Genomic DNA, 17609 nt, shown 5'->3' on the forward strand with positions numbered 1-17609 from the left:
TGGCGGGGTTGTGACGGAACGACAGTACCGCCATGTACAATGTGGCGTGCACTTAAAAATACTATAAATTTGCAAATGGAGTATGGCATTCTATGACATTAATCAGTCATTTGTTCATATCTACGAACATTCGCGGATTGCGGAAAACCTATACAGTTACTATGCAAAGTCACATTTTGTTCCCACAAATCAATTGATAATGTTAGCAATCATTTTACAGAACTCTCATTGATGCTTACCATTCGCTACCATTGAACTTGAACTGAATAGGAATCACATATTTTTCAGTCACCATGTGCAATGTGTGTACACAAACTAATAATTAACAGGTAATAAAATGCATGGATTTAATTTAGCTACAGTTATGAGTAAAGTAACTAAATCACTTTTCAAGTCAAGCAATCAGTTAATTTGTCAATGTAACTCCAGCAACATTCTTGTGTACACATAGTAGTAAATTTAATTGTAACTAATGTTAATGTTTAGCAGGGAGTATTAGTGTGTACTAGTAGGTCCTACTGCATATCAGTGTGTGTTACTGTGCACTAGTTTGTGTCGCAGTGTACTTTGTGTAACAACTGTCTGCTTGTATGTGTAGCAGTCGGCTAAACATACTCAAAGTATATGCACTCTTGTAAATGTACAATACATAGCTGTAATGTTATATTATATATTGACCAAAATGTGTCAATAGAGATGATGTAGCGCAATAGAATACTGCTGAAGTACATTCAAATGGTAATAGATAAAGAGAGTCACATGTTCAGCAGCCGGAGAGAATACACAGAACCAGCATCCTTCCTCTTGCAACTTTCATCATCACATTATCAATTAAACATGGCTGCCAAAGAGGAGTGGGGAGATCTCGCAAAGGACGAAAGATGAGGAGGACAAGAAAGGCGGGGACTCCGGCGGCCTTTAAGCTGCACTGGAAATTATCAACAAGCGCTCGATACTGACATGCTTGTGACCCACCGCTGGGATTGTGACAACTCTTTCACCCACCGCCTCGTAACACGAGAGCCTTGACAGCCGACTACAGTATGACTAGAGAGGCAAAAAGGCTTTTTCATGCTGCACTTAGCAGCGCACAGCGAGCCATCGACGAACCCATTCATTGTGAATGCGGTGGGGGGGGGCGGGGCCGCGGATGTGGTGAAGCTCTGTGCACGAGGCTTTCAAACTGCTCCCTGCTCAGCCTGAAATATGCCATGAAGCATTATTGGTGCAACTGCAGCTCACGAACATGATTAAACTCTCCAAGTTCCTGCCAATCCATTAGTACGCGATGCATCAGTAATCTGTTTTTCTTCTGCTGCTGGTCTTATCCACCTCCTCCTTAAAATGAGCAAATCTTTTGGAATAACCACAGTGCAGTACATCTTTCAGAGGTACAGTCGACTGCTCGCTTAAACCAGCGTCCATGTTTACTTCCTGGCAGGTTGCTGCGTCAGCACTAAATAAGGGCGAGGTTCCACCAGGACTCCGTTGTGGTCCACACTGAGGACCTCTGACCCTAAGCAAGAGTAATGTGAAAGGGCTTTAAGGCAACGCTCCTCAATCTTTTCACCACCTTGGACAGGTTGTCCGACAATATTTTCACGGACCGGCTTTTAAGGTGCGGCGATTAAATACAACAAAATAAAACGATACGACCCGCATAAAAACAATGGTATTGTGGTGCCGAAGGAAAGGAGACGTAGGAGGTGTGTCGCAAAAACTTGATTAAATATACTCATAAAACGAGAGATTGAAACAACAACGGTGGTGTGCAAGTGCCTTACCACATAAAAAGCACGGTCACAACACACTCCATCAACCCTTAGTTCCATGGAGGAATTCTGTTTGCGAACACCACAGTATAATATATATGAATCCACTGCGTAATGTAACTTTACGAGCAGCATCACCGAGGTGTAGGAGAGAATCAGGTCTATTTTTCAAAATAAAAGATCGTTTGGATTCAGATAAATAAAACAAAAATAATGCATGTTATTTATTCTTTCTTGTGCCGCACGGTATCAAATGTTGAGTCAACAACAACATGGGAGTCTGAACAGTCAAATACATAATGACAGCCTAAGGTCAAATCCGAAACGAAAGACTTGAGAGTCGTGCACGACATGAGCCTCGTGCCTGAACTGAGAGCAAGGTAACATGACAAAACTTGAAAGTAGAAGTCACTGTTCAGTCTGGTCTGCAGCCCACAAGAGGACTTTTTGCTCCTCTGAGTGGAGTGAGCCATAAATCAATTAACATTGGCTGTCTGTGCTGAATCACGATTGGCTGATAAGCATTAAGCCAAGTCTGATTGGTCAGCTCACCACTAATGGAGTTTTTATTTTCTTCTTTTATTTTTATTTTTAAACAGGCCTAATCTGGAATCAGATTGTTTACTTTCAGGCCCATTAGAAGACTGCATCATTCATTCCATTTGTCCCCGTGTTCTCACTTGCTTCTCTCCTTTTCTCTTCTTGTGTCCTCGTGTCTGTCCGGTTCACGTGTCTGTTTGTCTGACGGTTGTCATGGCGACCATTCAACTCTCCACCATCTTTTTTTTAGTGTTGTTCTTCTAGAACATTCCCTTCTCAGAGTTTCCCCTTCTGTGTTGAGTGCAGGATGACATAATCCCGTCATGAAATATTCAAACAGTAGAACCGGGATGACCCGGCCCGTCTGGGACCTCCCACGCTTGTAAAACCTTTATTTGTCCTGACATCTGACCAACCGGCACCCTCTCTTCTTTTGGTGTGCGCGTTTGTTTGTGTGTGTCACATGAGGATGACATTGACATGATATTGACATTAGATCACATAATATGACATGAGAATGATGTGACATGATAATCAAGAGACATCATGTGACATGAGAATGTGAGGATTACATCAGGTGACATCATGTGACATGAGAAAACAGGTGGTGTGAAGACGACTTCATGTGACATGAGAATGACGTGATATGTTGATATCATATGACAGAAGAATGACATCATGTGACGAGGAATATGTCATCTAGTCTTATCATTTGACCATATGACCACGAGTGGCATGAGGATAACCTGTGACCAGAGGATGACGTGATATGGGAATGGCATGAGGTTGCATGAGAATGACGTGAAAGGAAGATGACATTATATAATGAGAATGTTAATGACATCAAGGTGACGACATTCGATTTAAGTCACAGTTTTTCATGTCAACATTACGGTCCACAGGTATGGTGACATGGTGCCCAACACCATTGCCGGGAAGATTTTCGGCTCCATCTGCTCACTAAGCGGCGTGCTGGTCATCGCACTCCCCGTGCCCGTCATCGTGTCCAACTTCAGCCGGATCTACCACCAGAACCAGCGCGCGGACAAGATGCGAGCACAGCAGGTCAGGGCACCAGAAGAAAACCATGATACCGTCAACGGCAATATCAACACAATCATCATGTTCATTACATTCAAGAAAAGTTCAAACTTGACCCACTTTCAACCTCACCACTCACTACCTGCTCTAATTTGCTCCTCTGACAACTCGACCCAAACTTCACTACTTTCACCACACTTCTACAATTGACAATAAGTAGACTAATTTCACTACACGGCTCTAACGACGTACATGACTAACTGCATCACACTAACCACACTATACTACTCTAACTTCATTATTTATATTAGACCTCTACCTTACTCTCACTAACTACATTAACTAGGGTGTTTGCAAAATAACTTTAACAGCACAATGTTAATAATAAATCTGTGTCACAGAAAGTGCGTTTGGCTCGAATCCGCATGGCAAAGAAAGGAACTACAAATGCCTTCCTGCAGTACAAAGAAGACCGAGCCCTTGGGGTGAGACACATACACGTACACAACATACACGTTTTCGACTGTAGCCACATGTGTTTTCACTGTTTGTGTTTATCCCACTGCTATATGTGAAGCGCTTTGTTACAGCTGCAGCTGTTGTAAAACACACAACACCTGCAATTTGTGTTTGTAGGATATTGTGTGAAAGATTATATTTTGTGAATTTAAGTGAAATTTGAACCAATAAGAAATGATAAAAAAAACACATAATGGTCTCAAAGATCACAGCGTCATATGCATACATAATTATTAATTAATTTCTTAATTAATTTGCAGCCTTGGCACACAGATGGTAGACCATTTACACTTTTACACTGTTCAAGCTTTGGACATTTTACAGTATATAAAGACAAAACAAAAGTGGTTCAAGGATTGAACCCTGTGGGATACCTGTGACAAGATCTTTTAAAATAGATTTTGTATCATGTATTTTAACTCATTGAGATTGTCCATTAAAGATTTAATCCGATCTGCCGCTAATTTTTCAGTAATCATTTACACGGCACGAAGAATGCTTATTGGGCTATAGTTTTATACTGAGTGAGGTTCAGCACTCTTAAAAATCGGAGCAACAACTGCTGGCTTCCAATATTCACGGAAACTTCTCTGTGTGAATGAAATATTTACAATGTGAGTTACAGGTTTGGTCAAGACACAGGCGAGTTCCTTAATCACAACAGTCCATTTCATACACATCCTTTGACCATTTGGATTTGAGTTAGTCAATTACCTTTGCTACTTGACTTTCAGATATGCTTTCAAAATTAAAAAATGGCAAATGGTAGTTTGCACAGGAACTCCCAGTGTGGCATATTGCATCTACTAAATTCACAGAAAGGCTAAACTAGTCCATACCCCTGAATGCAGTCCATACCCACAATGCAGTTCATCGCACTGAACACTTTTTTATTATACGTGTGTGTGTGTCTGTTTGTGTGTGTGTTTGCGTGTGTACAGGACCGAGACAGTGACAGTGGCGCTTTGTGCGTAAGAAACAAGTCGGCATTCGAATATCAACATCATCACCTTCTTCACTGTTTGGAGAAGACCACGGTGAGTAGAATATGCTTAGTCATTGTCAGTACATTACATTACACATAATGATGTAATAATAATAATCACAACGATGGTAATAATAATGACTAATAATAATTTGCGTACTCTTTGAAATGCCACAAGCCTTGGCTATCAAGAACACAGAAAAATTGAACCTCAGTTTTGGTGTTTAATGTGTTTGAAAAAAAATCTGATGAAAGCAAATTCATTTGAAAACAGAAGCAATATTTCCCATAAGAAATAATGTAACTTCATCGTAAGTTGCTTTAAGTTGTTTCTTTGATTTTATTTTGTTTCTCCCCTTAATACATATGATTTATACGGGCGGGTGTGTGAAAACTGGGACAAAACTGAAATTCCAGTGACGTTTAAGACGTATATTGAAATGATACATCGAAGATGTTTTAGTGTCTGAAAGGATCCAAATTTAGCTTAGATTGTTAGTGGAAGTTCCACTGAGTCTTTGCCACGTTTGTTTTTGCCTAGCTAAATGGCCTATAAAGGTTCTATATAAAGTTCAAACTAACAAAGAGACGCTATTTTTACGGGTTGTAACGGTAACAGCCACATGTACTTTCAGTGGCAGAAATAAAATCAACTGTAAGGTATTTGCGTTAAATCATAATGTAAGACAAGTATTTGAACACGTTTGGGGATCACAGTTTGTGGTAGGACAAGACTGGAGTTGTCAGCAAGACAATGCTAGACCCTTTGAGAAATGGATGTGACAAGTAGCAAATACAACAAGGCAGGATCAGAAATCAACACATTCCACCACCACTCATATTCCGCAAATATGACAGGATGGAGCAAGATCGGACAGGAGTGGTAACCAAGACCATCCTGGACCCTGTGAGAAAGGGATGTGACAAGTAGCAAGATTGGAAAACTAGATTGGAATGGAGCAATAAACCATTTACTGCCACACCCTGTAAGGAATGAAACAAGTAGCAAATACAACACAATATACAACCTGCACGGAAGACATGTGACAAATAACGCCACGCAATAATGCAACACACCTTTCACCCCCATAGAACCACGAGTTCACGGACGAGCTTAACTACAGTGAGCTGTGCATCACCGAGTCGGTAGGCTTTCGGACCAGCCGCAGCACCTCCATGTCCAGCCAGCAGGGTGCGCTGAATCACTCAACGGGCTGCTGTCCTCGCCGAGTCCGAAGGCGAGCAGCCATGCGGCTGGCCAACTCCACCGTGTCCGTGAGCCGCGGCAGCGTGCAGGAGCTTGACACGCTGCATGGAAAGGGCACACCTGGACCACCGCAAACGTAAACCTTTGCACCCCATAAAACATTTCAATGATGTTTTACATTGACCTCCTCCTTCCATTTTTTCTATTCCATCATTCAGGACACTGCTACAATCCATTGCAACAAGTTAATAATGTCGATATTAGTTCTGCGCCAGATCTTCATCATTCACACACAGTTGTCGTAGCTGTTGTTGCTGACGCGGTCATTTGTGTGTCAGGCGTTCCAGCCTCAACGCGCAGATCAACCTCAAGCTGAACTGTGGCGACCAAGACTTCAGCGCAGCCATCATTAGCATCCCCACGCCGCCCGCCAACACGCCCGACGAGAGCCTGCCGCCCTCGCCCGCCGCCATCCCGAGCGGCATCCTGCGCAACACGCGTGCCACCGCCTACACCTCTGACACCGTCAAGATCTCCTCCTTGTAACATCTGCCAGGGATTTTCCCATGCGCCTCGCACCCTCTTGCCTGCCCGCTTGCCTGCCTGATGCCCGTCGCAGCTGGCTGAGGATTGTGGGTAGAAGACATAAACACAAAGTCTGTTCTTCCAGTTTTGTCCTCAGCTGATGATGAAAGTGGACATCCAAAAATATGCAAACAAAGCGGGACGTAATCGCAACGTTGGAACTAACCGTCAATAGTCAACCATAGGATAAAATGTTTGTGTGCCGTGTTTGACAAACAAAACTAGTCGACAAATGAAGGAAAAATTCCAAACTCAGCTTCCTTCCATCGTACAACAATGAGCATCTTACCATGCTAATGTGATTCCATTTAACAAAAGAAAAACAGACAAAAGCACTGGAAATAGTAGATAAACCTCTCATGTGTAGCAATTTCAACCGTTAGACTGTTTATTTAGCAGCATCACGGCGGCCTACTAGCTAGTACATCTGCCTTTTTGTGTTCGAATCTTGGCTAGTTTTCATATTGTTGTGTCATATTGTATGTTAGCATGTTCGCTTCATTGAAGATGCAGAAATTGTCCATATGTGTGGATGAGAGTGCTTGTTTGTTTACTTTTACGGACATAGATTGAGGACCGGTCTGCCTATTTGGACAATTAATGGGACTGGTTGCCGGTCAATTGTAGTCTAATCAGTCTCATTTCAAATTAATGGATACTTTTCAGAACGTTAATACATGATCATGACATTTTAAATCACATTTGTTGTCACAATGGAAGAAAACTGAAGCTAAACCTGCTAGCTTAAACATTTGTGCTGCTTGTGCACGTGGCCACTTTGACATTCCTCAGTTTCCTCCTCGGGCGTGTATGGGCGAGCGTGTATGGGAGTGTGACCAAGCACAAATTGTAACATATTTTGTAACATAAACGTTTACCTGCACCTGTCAATCACCCCTCATCCCCCCCCAAAAAATAGGAAAAAAAAGGTGTGGACATCACCACCTGGTCCGTGCATGAGCATCATAAGACTTTCAATTTAGCCAGCATATTCCCAAAAAGAAAAATACAATGAGGGGGAAGATTCTTTCTTATTTTGCATGAAGACTTTCTAATGATTTTTGTTTTCATTCAACCACCAAGACGTGGCATCATTCAGGAATGTTCCTGGGCTGGAATGCTGAGAGACATCACTACTATGCATGGATACCGTTGTAGGTATTTGATCTCAACACAGTTTTTGTTCACTGGACTTCTTCTGAAGATGGTCATGATAACAAAGGCTACCTTTAGCGCAAATTTTCTTCAGCATTTGGTTATGCTAATTTACGCTCACGTTTTTCACCTCACTCAGTAAATAACCTCTGCGTCGACTACTAGTGACGACAGATGCTAATGTATGTTAAGTTTGTGCCTTGGAAACAAGGTGATCGCAACAATTGCTTACTTTAGTGGCAACAGATGCAAATTTGCTCACACAGGGAATACTTGGGGGCATTCAAAATATCTGCACCAATGATAGTGACCACTAATGGTATTAGCTAACAACACATTTAGCTAAGATTAGCATTTTGACAAAAGTAGGGGTTGAGGGGGTTCAGTGAACAAATTATTAATAAGTAAGTGATAAAACCATGATAAAAGCACATACATGTATATTCATGACACCAATAAATGACATGATAAAAACTCCTCTTCCTCTTTTTTTAAACTTTATTTACCTATATTGTTTTATTTTTCAAACACACAAAACTAAGAAAAACATCTGTATCCAGTCACCTGGATTTAGTTACCTGCTGCTAGCATGAACTTAAGCAGCATCTTAGAATTGAGTTTAGTGAATTATTTTCAAGAACAAATAGAAGTGACGTCTACGCGGACTTGAATCTCATTTTTCTCATTTTTATCCCGCCAAAGTAGTAACCTATGAGAAGAGACATGACGCATAGGTCACGCCCCGCCCAACACAGGTGAAAAAGTCGCGCAGTGCATTGTGTGAGTAACTTCGTCGGCAGGAGGACCAACTTTTTCCTCTCATCGCCTGCTTTTCTACGTTTTTATTTTTGTAATGGGGTGGGAAAGATTAAAATCCTGTACAACGCCTTGTGACCTCAGGCAAGCTCAATAGACCACCTTTACCTTTTTTAAGTTTTGGGAACGTTTTCTCTCTCTCTCTCTCTCTCTCTCTCTCTCTCTCTCTCTCTCGCTCTCGCTCTCGCTCTCGCTCTCTCTCTCGCGACGTGGACGCGCACACTTACCTGCACGCGATGGAGGAGCACGCGCACATAGTCAAGTGAGGGGAGGTGACGTCATCATGGATCCCTTGGAGATGGGACAGAAATTCAGCCTGAGACAAGTAAGTGGAGTGGACCAACCGGTTCAGCATGTTTCTCTCACAGTTTCGGTTCGAATTCGAATCTGATTTTTTAAAGTTTGTGTTCTGGTGTGAGTGGTTTTCAAAATATTTAGATTTGAATTCTTGCCTATACATTATGTGCCTTGGCAATGACTGGCAGTCTACTGTTTGTGTGTCCTAATATTGGCCAGTTCATGGTTTGTCTTCCATATATGTATATATTATATCATATTATTACTCGGTAGAAAGACTAGAGATGTCTGAACATTAATAGCATTCTCTGAAATGACAATTTTATCTGACTGGATCACCATTGCCCTCCCATCAGGAGCTGGATCTGGACGCCAACCTTCAATTTCTACCAGCCCCAGATGTCAGAAAAGTGCAGAAGAGGCCAGTTCTTCACAGAAAACTGTGCATTGCTTTCGGCCTAGTGGCGGCAGCCGTCTCTCTGTCTCTGCTGACCGGACTTCTTGTGTGGCGCTTCCACTGTGAGTTGGACCCTTTTTTTCCCTCCTCGTACATTTTGTCTGTCTGCATGAACCAAAGTTATGATAGCTAATGCATACTTACCAACTTTGGTTTGTGAAGTATACTGTAGTGAGATTTTTTTTCCCATCAGCTTATGGGCCGAGGTTTCTTGCCAGTTTTTCCTGACTGTATATTTACCACTTGAAGGAAGATTGTGCGTCCAGAGCTTTTGCTCTAATATTCAATCAACACTGAGGACAATGGATAAATAAGCCTTTTTATAAGATAAGATAATCCTTTATTATTCCCTCAATGGGGAAACTCCTGTGTAAGCAGCAGTACACTTAACATACACGCACACACGCATGCGGGGGGAAGGGGGTAAAAGATTTAAAAAAAGTAAAAGATATACGTATATAATTAAAAAAATATGGACAGTATGTACACAATACACAATATACAGTGGAGATAAAAAAATATTAAATAAAAAAAATAGTGCAAGGGAAGAAAAAAAAAAAAAAAAAACAGTGCAAAAGCTATATGCTATAAAATGAGGATAAATAATGAGGTTCACTGAAATGCATTTACTATGCAGCATTATTGCATATTAAATTAAACTGTGCGCAACTGACCTAATGAGAAATAATAAATAAAAGCATACCGTATTTTGAACAAAATGTAAAAGAACATCTTGGTGACGACCTCACCAGCTCACTTTAGCACTTGATATTCCTGGCCTTTTGACTACTCCATGCTGCAATTGCTTCCTATTAAAACATTATTCTTTCAACTGCTATGACCACCACCGTTGGGATGCCGCCGCAGGTTTTCCATAGCAACAAGCTACGATGATATATAAATTTGATAAAAAAAAACTAAAATTAATACCAAAACTAATAAAAGAGCAGTTTTGAAAAAAATCGAACTAACAAACCCACTCTGTGTTATTATGTGGTTAGTGCATCGGGACATGGCCAAGCCACGCATCTATGTGGGCTCCATGTCCATCGCCAACCAGCGCTTCCTGTCAGACTATGAGGACCCCGACAGCAAGCCATTTGTCAAGATGGCATCTCTCGTCGGTCAGCAGGTGCGTGACGGCGTGAGCTCGATCCGAGGTCACCTGTGGCTGACGTTATCACGTTTCGTTTCGCAGCTTAGAGTGATGTACGACGCAAACACGGTGTTGACCAAATACTTTCAAAACTCATCGGTGGAAGCGTTCAGGTGGGTCACATGATATCGTGTTAGCAAAATGTGTTCTTCAACAAGGTGGCATCTTTACCTCGCTGCAGCGATGGTGGTAGTGATTCTTTGACGGCGTACTACCGCTCCGAGTTCAGCATCCCCGAGCCCCAGCAGGACTCAGTAGATGTCGCCGTCCAGTCGCTGCAAACGGCGGCAGGAAGTCAAAAAAGTCGGCAAGGGAGAGTGCTGCCGAAGCCCCAGCACTCGCTCAACGTCGACGCCGTCGTCACGAGAGGTGACAAACCTCAATTGTCAAACAAGTGATTTGTAGGTAGCGGCATCAGCTGACACATCCATGTAAAAATTGTGTGCAGCCATTGATCCACGGATGACATCATCATCCTTATTGGGTAAGAATAAGATGTGTTTTTGTCACTGCTGGCACCCAGTCCATCTGTTGCTTTGTGTGTTCTGCCAAATACTCCCGATTTGTTTGTCTTTATTCACCGTGGTATTGGCTGATGACAAGCATTTTCGAAAAAACTGTTTTAATATTCTGGTCAAACTATTGCTTTTGAAGCTGATATTTGGTGTGACTAACAAGGTAACAACCTGCTGGTTTCCAGTCAAGAAGTCCTTTAACGTGCATGTTCGAGAGGGCGGAGTCATTCAGTCGCCGGGTTTCCCTGATTCTTCGTACCCGTCCAACGTCTACCTGCAGTGGCGCTTGAGAGCGGACGCTGCCCACCGCGTGCGACTGGACTTCCAAAAGCTGATTCTGGAGGACGACTGCCAACACGACTTTGTCAAGATTTATGATTCGCTAGCGCCCATCGAGCAGACCGCCATCGCTGAGTGAGATGCTCCGTCTTCTCAGCACTCATCTCTGTGGCCTTCTGACAAATACTTGGTGACCCCTGTCCACTTTCATGACCTCATCTTTGTGACTTTAGTCTTACCTTTCATTTCCTTAATCCACATTTGTACAGCTTCAGTCAAAGTGTACGTGTTGTGTTTTCAGACATTGCGGGATTCCTCTACATTTGCTGTCCTTTGTGTCGTCGGGGAACGTAATGCTGTTGACCCTGGTCACCAACAAGGAGAAGAACTTTCCAGGCTTCATAGCCAACTTTTCACAGGTCCCTCTGGAGCCACCAGGTGGGTACGTGACTGTGTTTTCATTTGGAATATTTAGGATGTTGCATTTAAGCTCCATGCTGCCAGCAGACTGTGGGGGGACTCTGAGTGGTGACGTGGGCCAATTTTCTTCACCGTACTTCCCGTCCAGCTATCCTCCTCGGACTTCGTGCGTGTGGAACATCCAGGCCAGTATCTACTACTCCGAAGTCTGTCCCCTGCTCACACGCACTGACGAAACTTGAAGTGGGAATGCTGCTTGTGTGTGTGTGGTTTTTTTTTTTTAGGTGTCAAAGGGCAAGTCTGTCAAAGTCAAGTTCAGCAAGTTCTACGTTGGAAATGACTCCATCGATTGTTCCCGAGATTATGTGGAAGTCAACGGCCGAAGGTTATATTCTCATTGTTTCAGTCTAACGTGTTGTTTTATGTGATGCATCTAGTATATAATATTATAGCATTTTTATTCACCAAACACAGAAAACAACTTGTATGTACAAATGTTCCTTATATGTAGAATACTTGCATCATGTTGAATGCAAGTAACATATTACATCGGAGTTAATGATCCGTGCCATCGCTAAGAAATCATATTTGCATCACAGGCTGTGCGGGTCGAAAGTGGGAAGTACAACAGTGGCCAGCAGAAGCAACCTGATGAGCGTCAAATTCAATTCGGACTGGTCGTATGTGCACCAGGGTTTCTTCGCTGCCTTCGAGGCTTTCATCCCCAGTGACTGTAAAATCTTTTTTCTACCAGTCAAACAGTCTGTGTTGTGTTGTTGTGTGGGCGTATTGTGTTTTTATGCTTTTTACAGCCTCTTGTGTACTATATTGGGGCTAGTGTTATTGAATTAGCATTGATTATTTGAATAATTGGATACAATTTTATTTGCATATTTAAGTATTTAGATTAAATAAATCAATACATTTAAATGTATTTATTTAAGTATTTAAAAAAACTTTTTGCCAACTGATTACTGTTTAATAACTAATTAATGATATGTTGGTTTCATGTTGTGTTTCGTTTCGGAGCAGCTTGTCCGGGAAGCTTCCGGTGCACCGATGGCTGGTGCGTGGACTCCCGTTTGCGCTGCGACGGTGTTGACGACTGCGGTGATGCCAGCGATGAGGAAGAATGCAGTGAGTTTCTATTTAATACAGACAGATGGGCCAGATCATTTGCAGAAATGTTGACTTAAAAAAATAATAATAAAAAAGCTTAAAATGTATATGTCAAAAATCATGATAATAAAAATGACAACAATACATATTTATGCTTGTAAATGCAATTTAACTAATTAACTGAAGGGAGTATCAAGAATTTGAACACCAAGATGTGAACTTCATTTTTCAATGAAACGTGACCTTCTTTATTTTGTTCGGCAGGCGCCTGTGCTCCCAACGTATTCCGCTGCAAGAACGCTCGCTGCGTCTCGCGGATGACGCTGTGTGACGGCAAAGATGACTGCAGCGACGGGTCTGATGAGTTCAAATGCGAAAAAGGTGAGAAGGAACATGCTTCCTGTCTCATGAATACACACCTGTCTCATGGACCCAATCGGGTCAAAGCAAGACATTTGTTTCATAATCATGTCTACTTTTGTAGCCCTAACACTTGCTTGTGATGTCCCACAGCGGGCGCCGTGACGACGTGTTCCGACTCCAGTTTTCGTTGCAGAAACGGACACTGCCTGGACAAAGTCAACCCCGAGTGTGACGGCGAGGTTGACTGCGAGGATGCATCTGATGAGGAAGCCTGCCGTATGTCCGTTTTACAAGCGCACACACCATACACCCTTTCTGTTATGTTATTGAAGTCAAGTCAGCAAAGTAGTTTTGCTGTATGGAAGTTAAATGCTGACATAGCTTGGCTTTAAAGTTTTTTGAAGTTCATTCCAGGTTCAAAAGCTTTCCATGATTTCAAAGGAGCCAGTTCTCTTTTCTTTTTTTCAGAGTGTGGTTTGCAGCCGTACCGCAGTTCTCGCATTGTCGGTGGTGAGGCGTCGCAAGAGGGCGAGTGGCCCTGGCAGGTCAGCCTCCAGCTGGTAGGCCAGGGTCACGCATGTGGCGCCTCCTTGCTGAGCGGCCGCTGGCTGCTGACGGCCGCCCACTGCGTCCAGGACAAGGGTTCGACCAGGTACGAGCAGATCAACCACAACTATTGTGCGGTGTTTACGGTCCAGTTAGACTATTTGAAGATTTAAGCGTTGTGGAAAAGACTTCAAACTGAGACCGGATTTACTTTCTTAGGTGTCTTTACAGAATAGTTTTCATAACGTCTATACATCAATTGAACTATGACTTGTTAAAGAGTCTAAAGTTGAATCAGACTAACAGTCTTCACCAACAAGTCAGAATTTTTCAGAGGCTTTTTCAGACTAGTTGTAAGATTCTTTAGCGTAGCAAAACATTTGGCACTAATTGAAATTTCTAAAGTGACTCATTTTAGAGTCACGACAGACTAGGTGAACTTTCCAAAGAATCTAGCTTAAGAATCTTCAAAGGTGTGTTTAGAAAGTTGTCTGAATTGGTAAAGAGACTTCGCAGTCATGTTGAAGAGTTTGTAGATTCAAAGTTTTTGAAGTTTGAGAAAAGAAATTACAAAGTTTATGTTTGAAAGTGACCAGTAATAAACAAAAGGCTTTGTTTCGCAGGCACTCACAGGCTGACCAATGGGAAGCCGTTTTGGGCCAGCACATATTGAGCCAGCCTAACGAGTGGACGGTGAGGAGGAAGGTGTCGCGGATCGTGGCCCACCGTCATTTCGACCAGTTCACTTTCGACAACGACGTGGCGCTGATGCAGCTGGACTCGGACGTGCCGCTCAACCAGCACATCTGGCCCATCTGCCTGCCTTCACCCACGCACCGCTTCCCTGCCGGCCAGGAAGCCTGGATAACCGGGTGGGGCGCCAGTCGAGAGGGAGGTGGGCAAACTGTTGACATTTTTAGTCTCACAAAAGCATGTTGTCAAATGAGAACTTTGATGGCATCCTTGTGTCATTTGTAAGGTGTGGCGGGGAGTGTCCTGCAGAAAGCCAAAGTTGGCATTATCAGCAGTTCGGTGTGCAACATTGCCATGAACAATGAGGTGACCGATGGGATGATGTGTGCCGGCGTCCTCAAAGGTGGTGTGGATGCCTGCCAGGTGAAGAGTCTTGAATGATTTGTAAACGATCAACTTTAATGTCTTTATAAATTGTTCTTAAAGACTTGTTGAAGAGTCTTTAAAGAGATTACTGAGCAGTTGCAATGTCTAAACAGAATCTTTACCGTCAACAATTTATTTTTATCTTTGACTCTTGTCAGGGTGACTCCGGTGGTCCGCTGTCTGTTATCAGCCCAAATGGGCGGGCCTTCCTGGCCGGCGTGGTGAGCTGGGGTGATGGTTGCGCTCGAAGGAACAAGCCAGGCATCTACACGCGAGTGAGCCGATATCGCAAATGGATCAAGGAGCACAGCGGCATTTAGCGACACAGCTAATGTCACCACAGGAAGTTTAAGAGTTTCAAGTTAAAGGCGCGCACTTATCTACATGTGAGAATTTTAGCAACATATGCAACAGGTCTTATGATGTTGTTTTGACATTACACTAGGATCTCTAAAACACACTAGTGATAGGAAACTTGTCCAAAAGCAACTTGACTTTTGGCAGACTTGGACTTTTTGAAGAGCCTTTCGACTTTTGGAGTCTTTACAGACATGTTAGAACTTTTGAAATATATATATATCTGTTATAAAATGTCAGAAAATTCTTTCCTCAAAGTCTTTACTGGGCTGTTAGGGAGTTTTTAAAGAAACAAACAGGTGAGTGACAAACAAAATACAAATTGCCAACACTGAAAGTGTACCATGTGGTCCTACTCTGAGTTTATTACAATGATAAAACAGTGAAATTGAGATAGCTTTACATCCCTGCTCGTTTCTCAAGGTAACACTGTAGTTGGACAAATAAACCCTTGACTCTGATTGTCTTCATACAAGTGAACCCAGGATGGCAGCTTCGAAGTTTGTTCTAGCAGGCAGCCGATTGGTCTGCCAGTGTTCGGGGGCGTTTACTTGGCGGCTCCTCCGATCGGTCGTCATCTCTAAAGCCATCCATTGTGATTTGGTAGTTAACCGTGGCTTCCTCATGTTCTGGCGACTTAAAGATGGTCGCCTGCCTTTGTGAACCTGCCCACCGCAGGAGGAGCCTCACGGTGGGCGCGTGACCCCAGCTCTCCCCCAAAGCAGGGACCAGCTTAGATTGTCCGCCCTGCAGCCGTGTGGTCATCTGGTTGCTCAGGACCACCGCCAAATCGTGCTTGGTTGCCATGGAGATGAGCTGCTGGGCCAGGCCATTGAGCAGGCGGGTTCGCTGACTCTGCAGCTCGTCAAAGTGCTGACGAAAGGGAAAGGCCACGCTGTCAATCACGAGGAGGCGGACCTTCGGGTGACTAGACAGGAAGTCGGGTAGAAGGTAGATCTCGGCCAGGAGCTCCACGTAGTCATGGCAACGGACCTGAGGTACACCAAGATGGAAAGTGAGCTGAAGTGGATACAGGTTCCTGTAGGGGTGTCACGTTACCAGGAAGATGTTGGACAGTATCGTTTCCACGGTGAAGGTGGAGGCGGCATCTCGTTGCTCGGCTGCTTCAGCCAGCAAGGTGCAATGGCGGACAGTGGCGGCAGCAAGGTCCACCACTCTTTGAACCATGAAGCTTCCCTCTGTGTCAATGAAGACCACCTGACCCCCTAGTCCGCCAAAACAAGGGGGCACCTGAACATCCACGGCCAGCTGCAGACTGATGCCATACTCGTGTCACATCATCTGCCATCGTATATATAGAGCTTATGCACGTCCCTCACCAAAGTTGTGTTTTTCCCACTCCCGGCGCTCCACAGATCTCTGTGGTTTTCCCGACAGGAAGTCCTCCTCCGAGCGCAGCATCCAGCCGTGAGGAGAACGTCACGATGCGGTTTTGCTCTTCTTCCTTCTGCAGAAGATCCAGTGCGGTCAAAGAAGCTCCATCTGCTGCTGCTCCTTCTCCATCAGCTCCTCCCTCCCGCCTCACGGCCTTAAGCACCTCCAGCGCCTCCTCTTGGCTCAGACCTGCCTCTGCAACAAAGAGATCTTCAGGTCCCAGAATATATAATTTTTGTGAAGAAAACAGGTGCAGATTTTACTATAAGGTCATAACGCCTCGCTCTCGCTGTGAAACGAGAATTTACCTCGACTAAGCTCGAGTGCGCTGACTTGCATGACGTCATCCAGCATCTGAAACCCTGCGTTGAGGATTTTGACTTTGACCTGTGGACTCAGTCGCAGAGTGGACACCGGTCTCTGCATCCTGTTTCCCTGCTAAACATTAGCTTCTGGCGTCTAGAATCTGCCACTTCACGACAATCGACCTGGACAGCCTCGACACAAACGCCTGGTATTTAAAAAAAACACCCATAGTTAACTTCTGAGACCTTCCAAAATTATTTGCAGAAAAAGCAATTGAACATTCCCGCGCAGGTAAGGTCGCATATTGGTTCGCGCATGGCGACACAAAAACGGGGACAATTCACTTCCTGTAACATGTGCGACTTCAAAATAAAAGCAAGGGGGTGACGCCCTTTTTGCAGTACGATCGAATTTCGTGTCAGTACGAAATTAAAATTTTATCTAAAAAAAAAAAATAGGATGCATTAAATAGTTATAAGTTGTATTCATCTTTAAAAATCAGCACAGAACTTACATTAAGTCCTTTAGTTCTATAGAAATGTTGCATATTGTGTAGAGGTGGCCTAACCCTTTTCTCAAACAATATGCGTAGATTTCACAGTTTTCTTTAATGGAAAGCTACCATCAAAATAAAACTACTTTTAGTGTTTTAATACGAAG

The 17609-nt window shown here is 43.4% G+C and overlaps 3 protein-coding genes across 7 annotated transcripts in view; 2 read left to right on the forward strand and 1 right to left on the reverse strand.

The window, feature by feature from the left end:
• kcnd1 (potassium voltage-gated channel, Shal-related subfamily, member 1) overlaps positions 1–8137 on the forward strand; it is a 22272-nt gene extending 14135 nt beyond the window's left edge. Inside the window, exons 6-10 of one of the 2 annotated variants that reach the window (XM_037273340.1) lie at positions 3215–3377; positions 3755–3838; positions 4814–4909; positions 5950–6200; positions 6403–7556. In XM_037273340.1, the coding sequence (XP_037129235.1) occupies positions 3215–3377; positions 3755–3838; positions 4814–4909; positions 5950–6200; positions 6403–6610 (802 nt within the window). In that variant the 3' untranslated portion in view covers positions 6611–7556. Of the gene's footprint in view, positions 1–3214; positions 3378–3754; positions 3839–4813; positions 4910–5949; positions 6201–6402 lie in introns of both variants that reach the window. The other variant, XM_037273349.1, reaches the window with a different exon arrangement.
• A 432-nt stretch (positions 8138–8569) lies between these two features.
• On the forward strand, positions 8570–16770 carry LOC119134180 (suppressor of tumorigenicity 14 protein homolog). 4 transcript variants are annotated; one of them, XM_037270713.1, is made up of 20 exons: positions 8570–8765; positions 8814–8945; positions 9274–9436; positions 10376–10506; positions 10573–10643; positions 10712–10899; positions 10979–11014; positions 11231–11459; positions 11626–11762; positions 11829–11929; positions 12029–12129; positions 12344–12477; positions 12777–12881; positions 13128–13244; positions 13377–13502; positions 13695–13878; positions 14396–14667; positions 14752–14888; positions 15050–15259; positions 16647–16770. In XM_037270713.1, exons 2-19 carry the CDS (start codon positions 8904–8906, stop codon positions 15209–15211), a joined length of 2436 nt encoding a protein of 811 aa, XP_037126608.1. In that variant the 5' UTR covers positions 8570–8765; positions 8814–8903; the 3' UTR covers positions 15212–15259; positions 16647–16770. The 4 variants fall into 4 exon arrangements, with proteins under 4 accessions (XP_037126608.1, XP_037126598.1, XP_037126590.1 ...); XM_037270703.1 differs by having other exon boundaries at positions 16625–16755; XM_037270695.1 differs by lacking the exon at positions 16647–16770 and having other exon boundaries at positions 15050–15709.
• rad51c (RAD51 paralog C) lies at positions 15594–17287 on the reverse strand. Its single transcript, XM_037270906.1, has 4 exons — positions 16952–17287; positions 16589–16838; positions 16308–16524; positions 15594–16241 (listed from the first exon to the last, which is right to left on the reverse strand). The coding sequence occupies exons 1-4, from the start codon at positions 17067–17069 to the stop codon at positions 15756–15758; spliced, it is 1071 nt and encodes a 356-aa protein (XP_037126801.1). The 5' UTR covers positions 17070–17287; the 3' UTR covers positions 15594–15755.
• Positions 17288–17609: the final 322 nt, after the last annotated feature.

This window comes from Syngnathus acus, chromosome 2, assembly GCF_901709675.1.
Source record: "Syngnathus acus chromosome 2, fSynAcu1.2, whole genome shotgun sequence".
Classification (NCBI taxonomy): domain Eukaryota; kingdom Metazoa; phylum Chordata; class Actinopteri; order Syngnathiformes; family Syngnathidae; genus Syngnathus; species Syngnathus acus.

What these genes read in the sequence shown, in the direction of transcription:
- LOC119134180 (XM_037270713.1), top strand. Translation starts at nt 8,904, where the DNA reads ATGGATCCCTTGGAGATGGGACAGAAATTCAGCCTGAGACAA. An exon ending in TGAGTTCAAATGCGAAAAAG is followed by an intron (nt 13,245 to 13,376) that starts GTGAGAAGGAAC and finishes GATGTCCCACAG; the next exon opens with CGGGCGCCGTGACGACGTGT. An exon ending in GTGGTGTGGATGCCTGCCAG is followed by an intron (nt 14,889 to 15,049) that starts GTGAAGAGTCTT and finishes GACTCTTGTCAG; the next exon opens with GGTGACTCCGGTGGTCCGCT.
- rad51c (XM_037270906.1), bottom strand. Translation starts at nt 17,069, where the DNA reads ATGCAGAGACCGGTGTCCACTCTGCGACTGAGTCCACAGGTCAAAGTC. An exon ending in CGCACTCGAGCTTAGTCGAG is followed by an intron (nt 16,839 to 16,951) that starts GTAAATTCTCGT and finishes TCTTTGTTGCAG; the next exon opens with AGGCAGGTCTGAGCCAAGAG. An exon ending in TACTGTCCAACATCTTCCTG is followed by an intron (nt 16,242 to 16,307) that starts GTAACGTGACAC and finishes GGTGTACCTCAG; the next exon opens with GTCCGTTGCCATGACTACGT.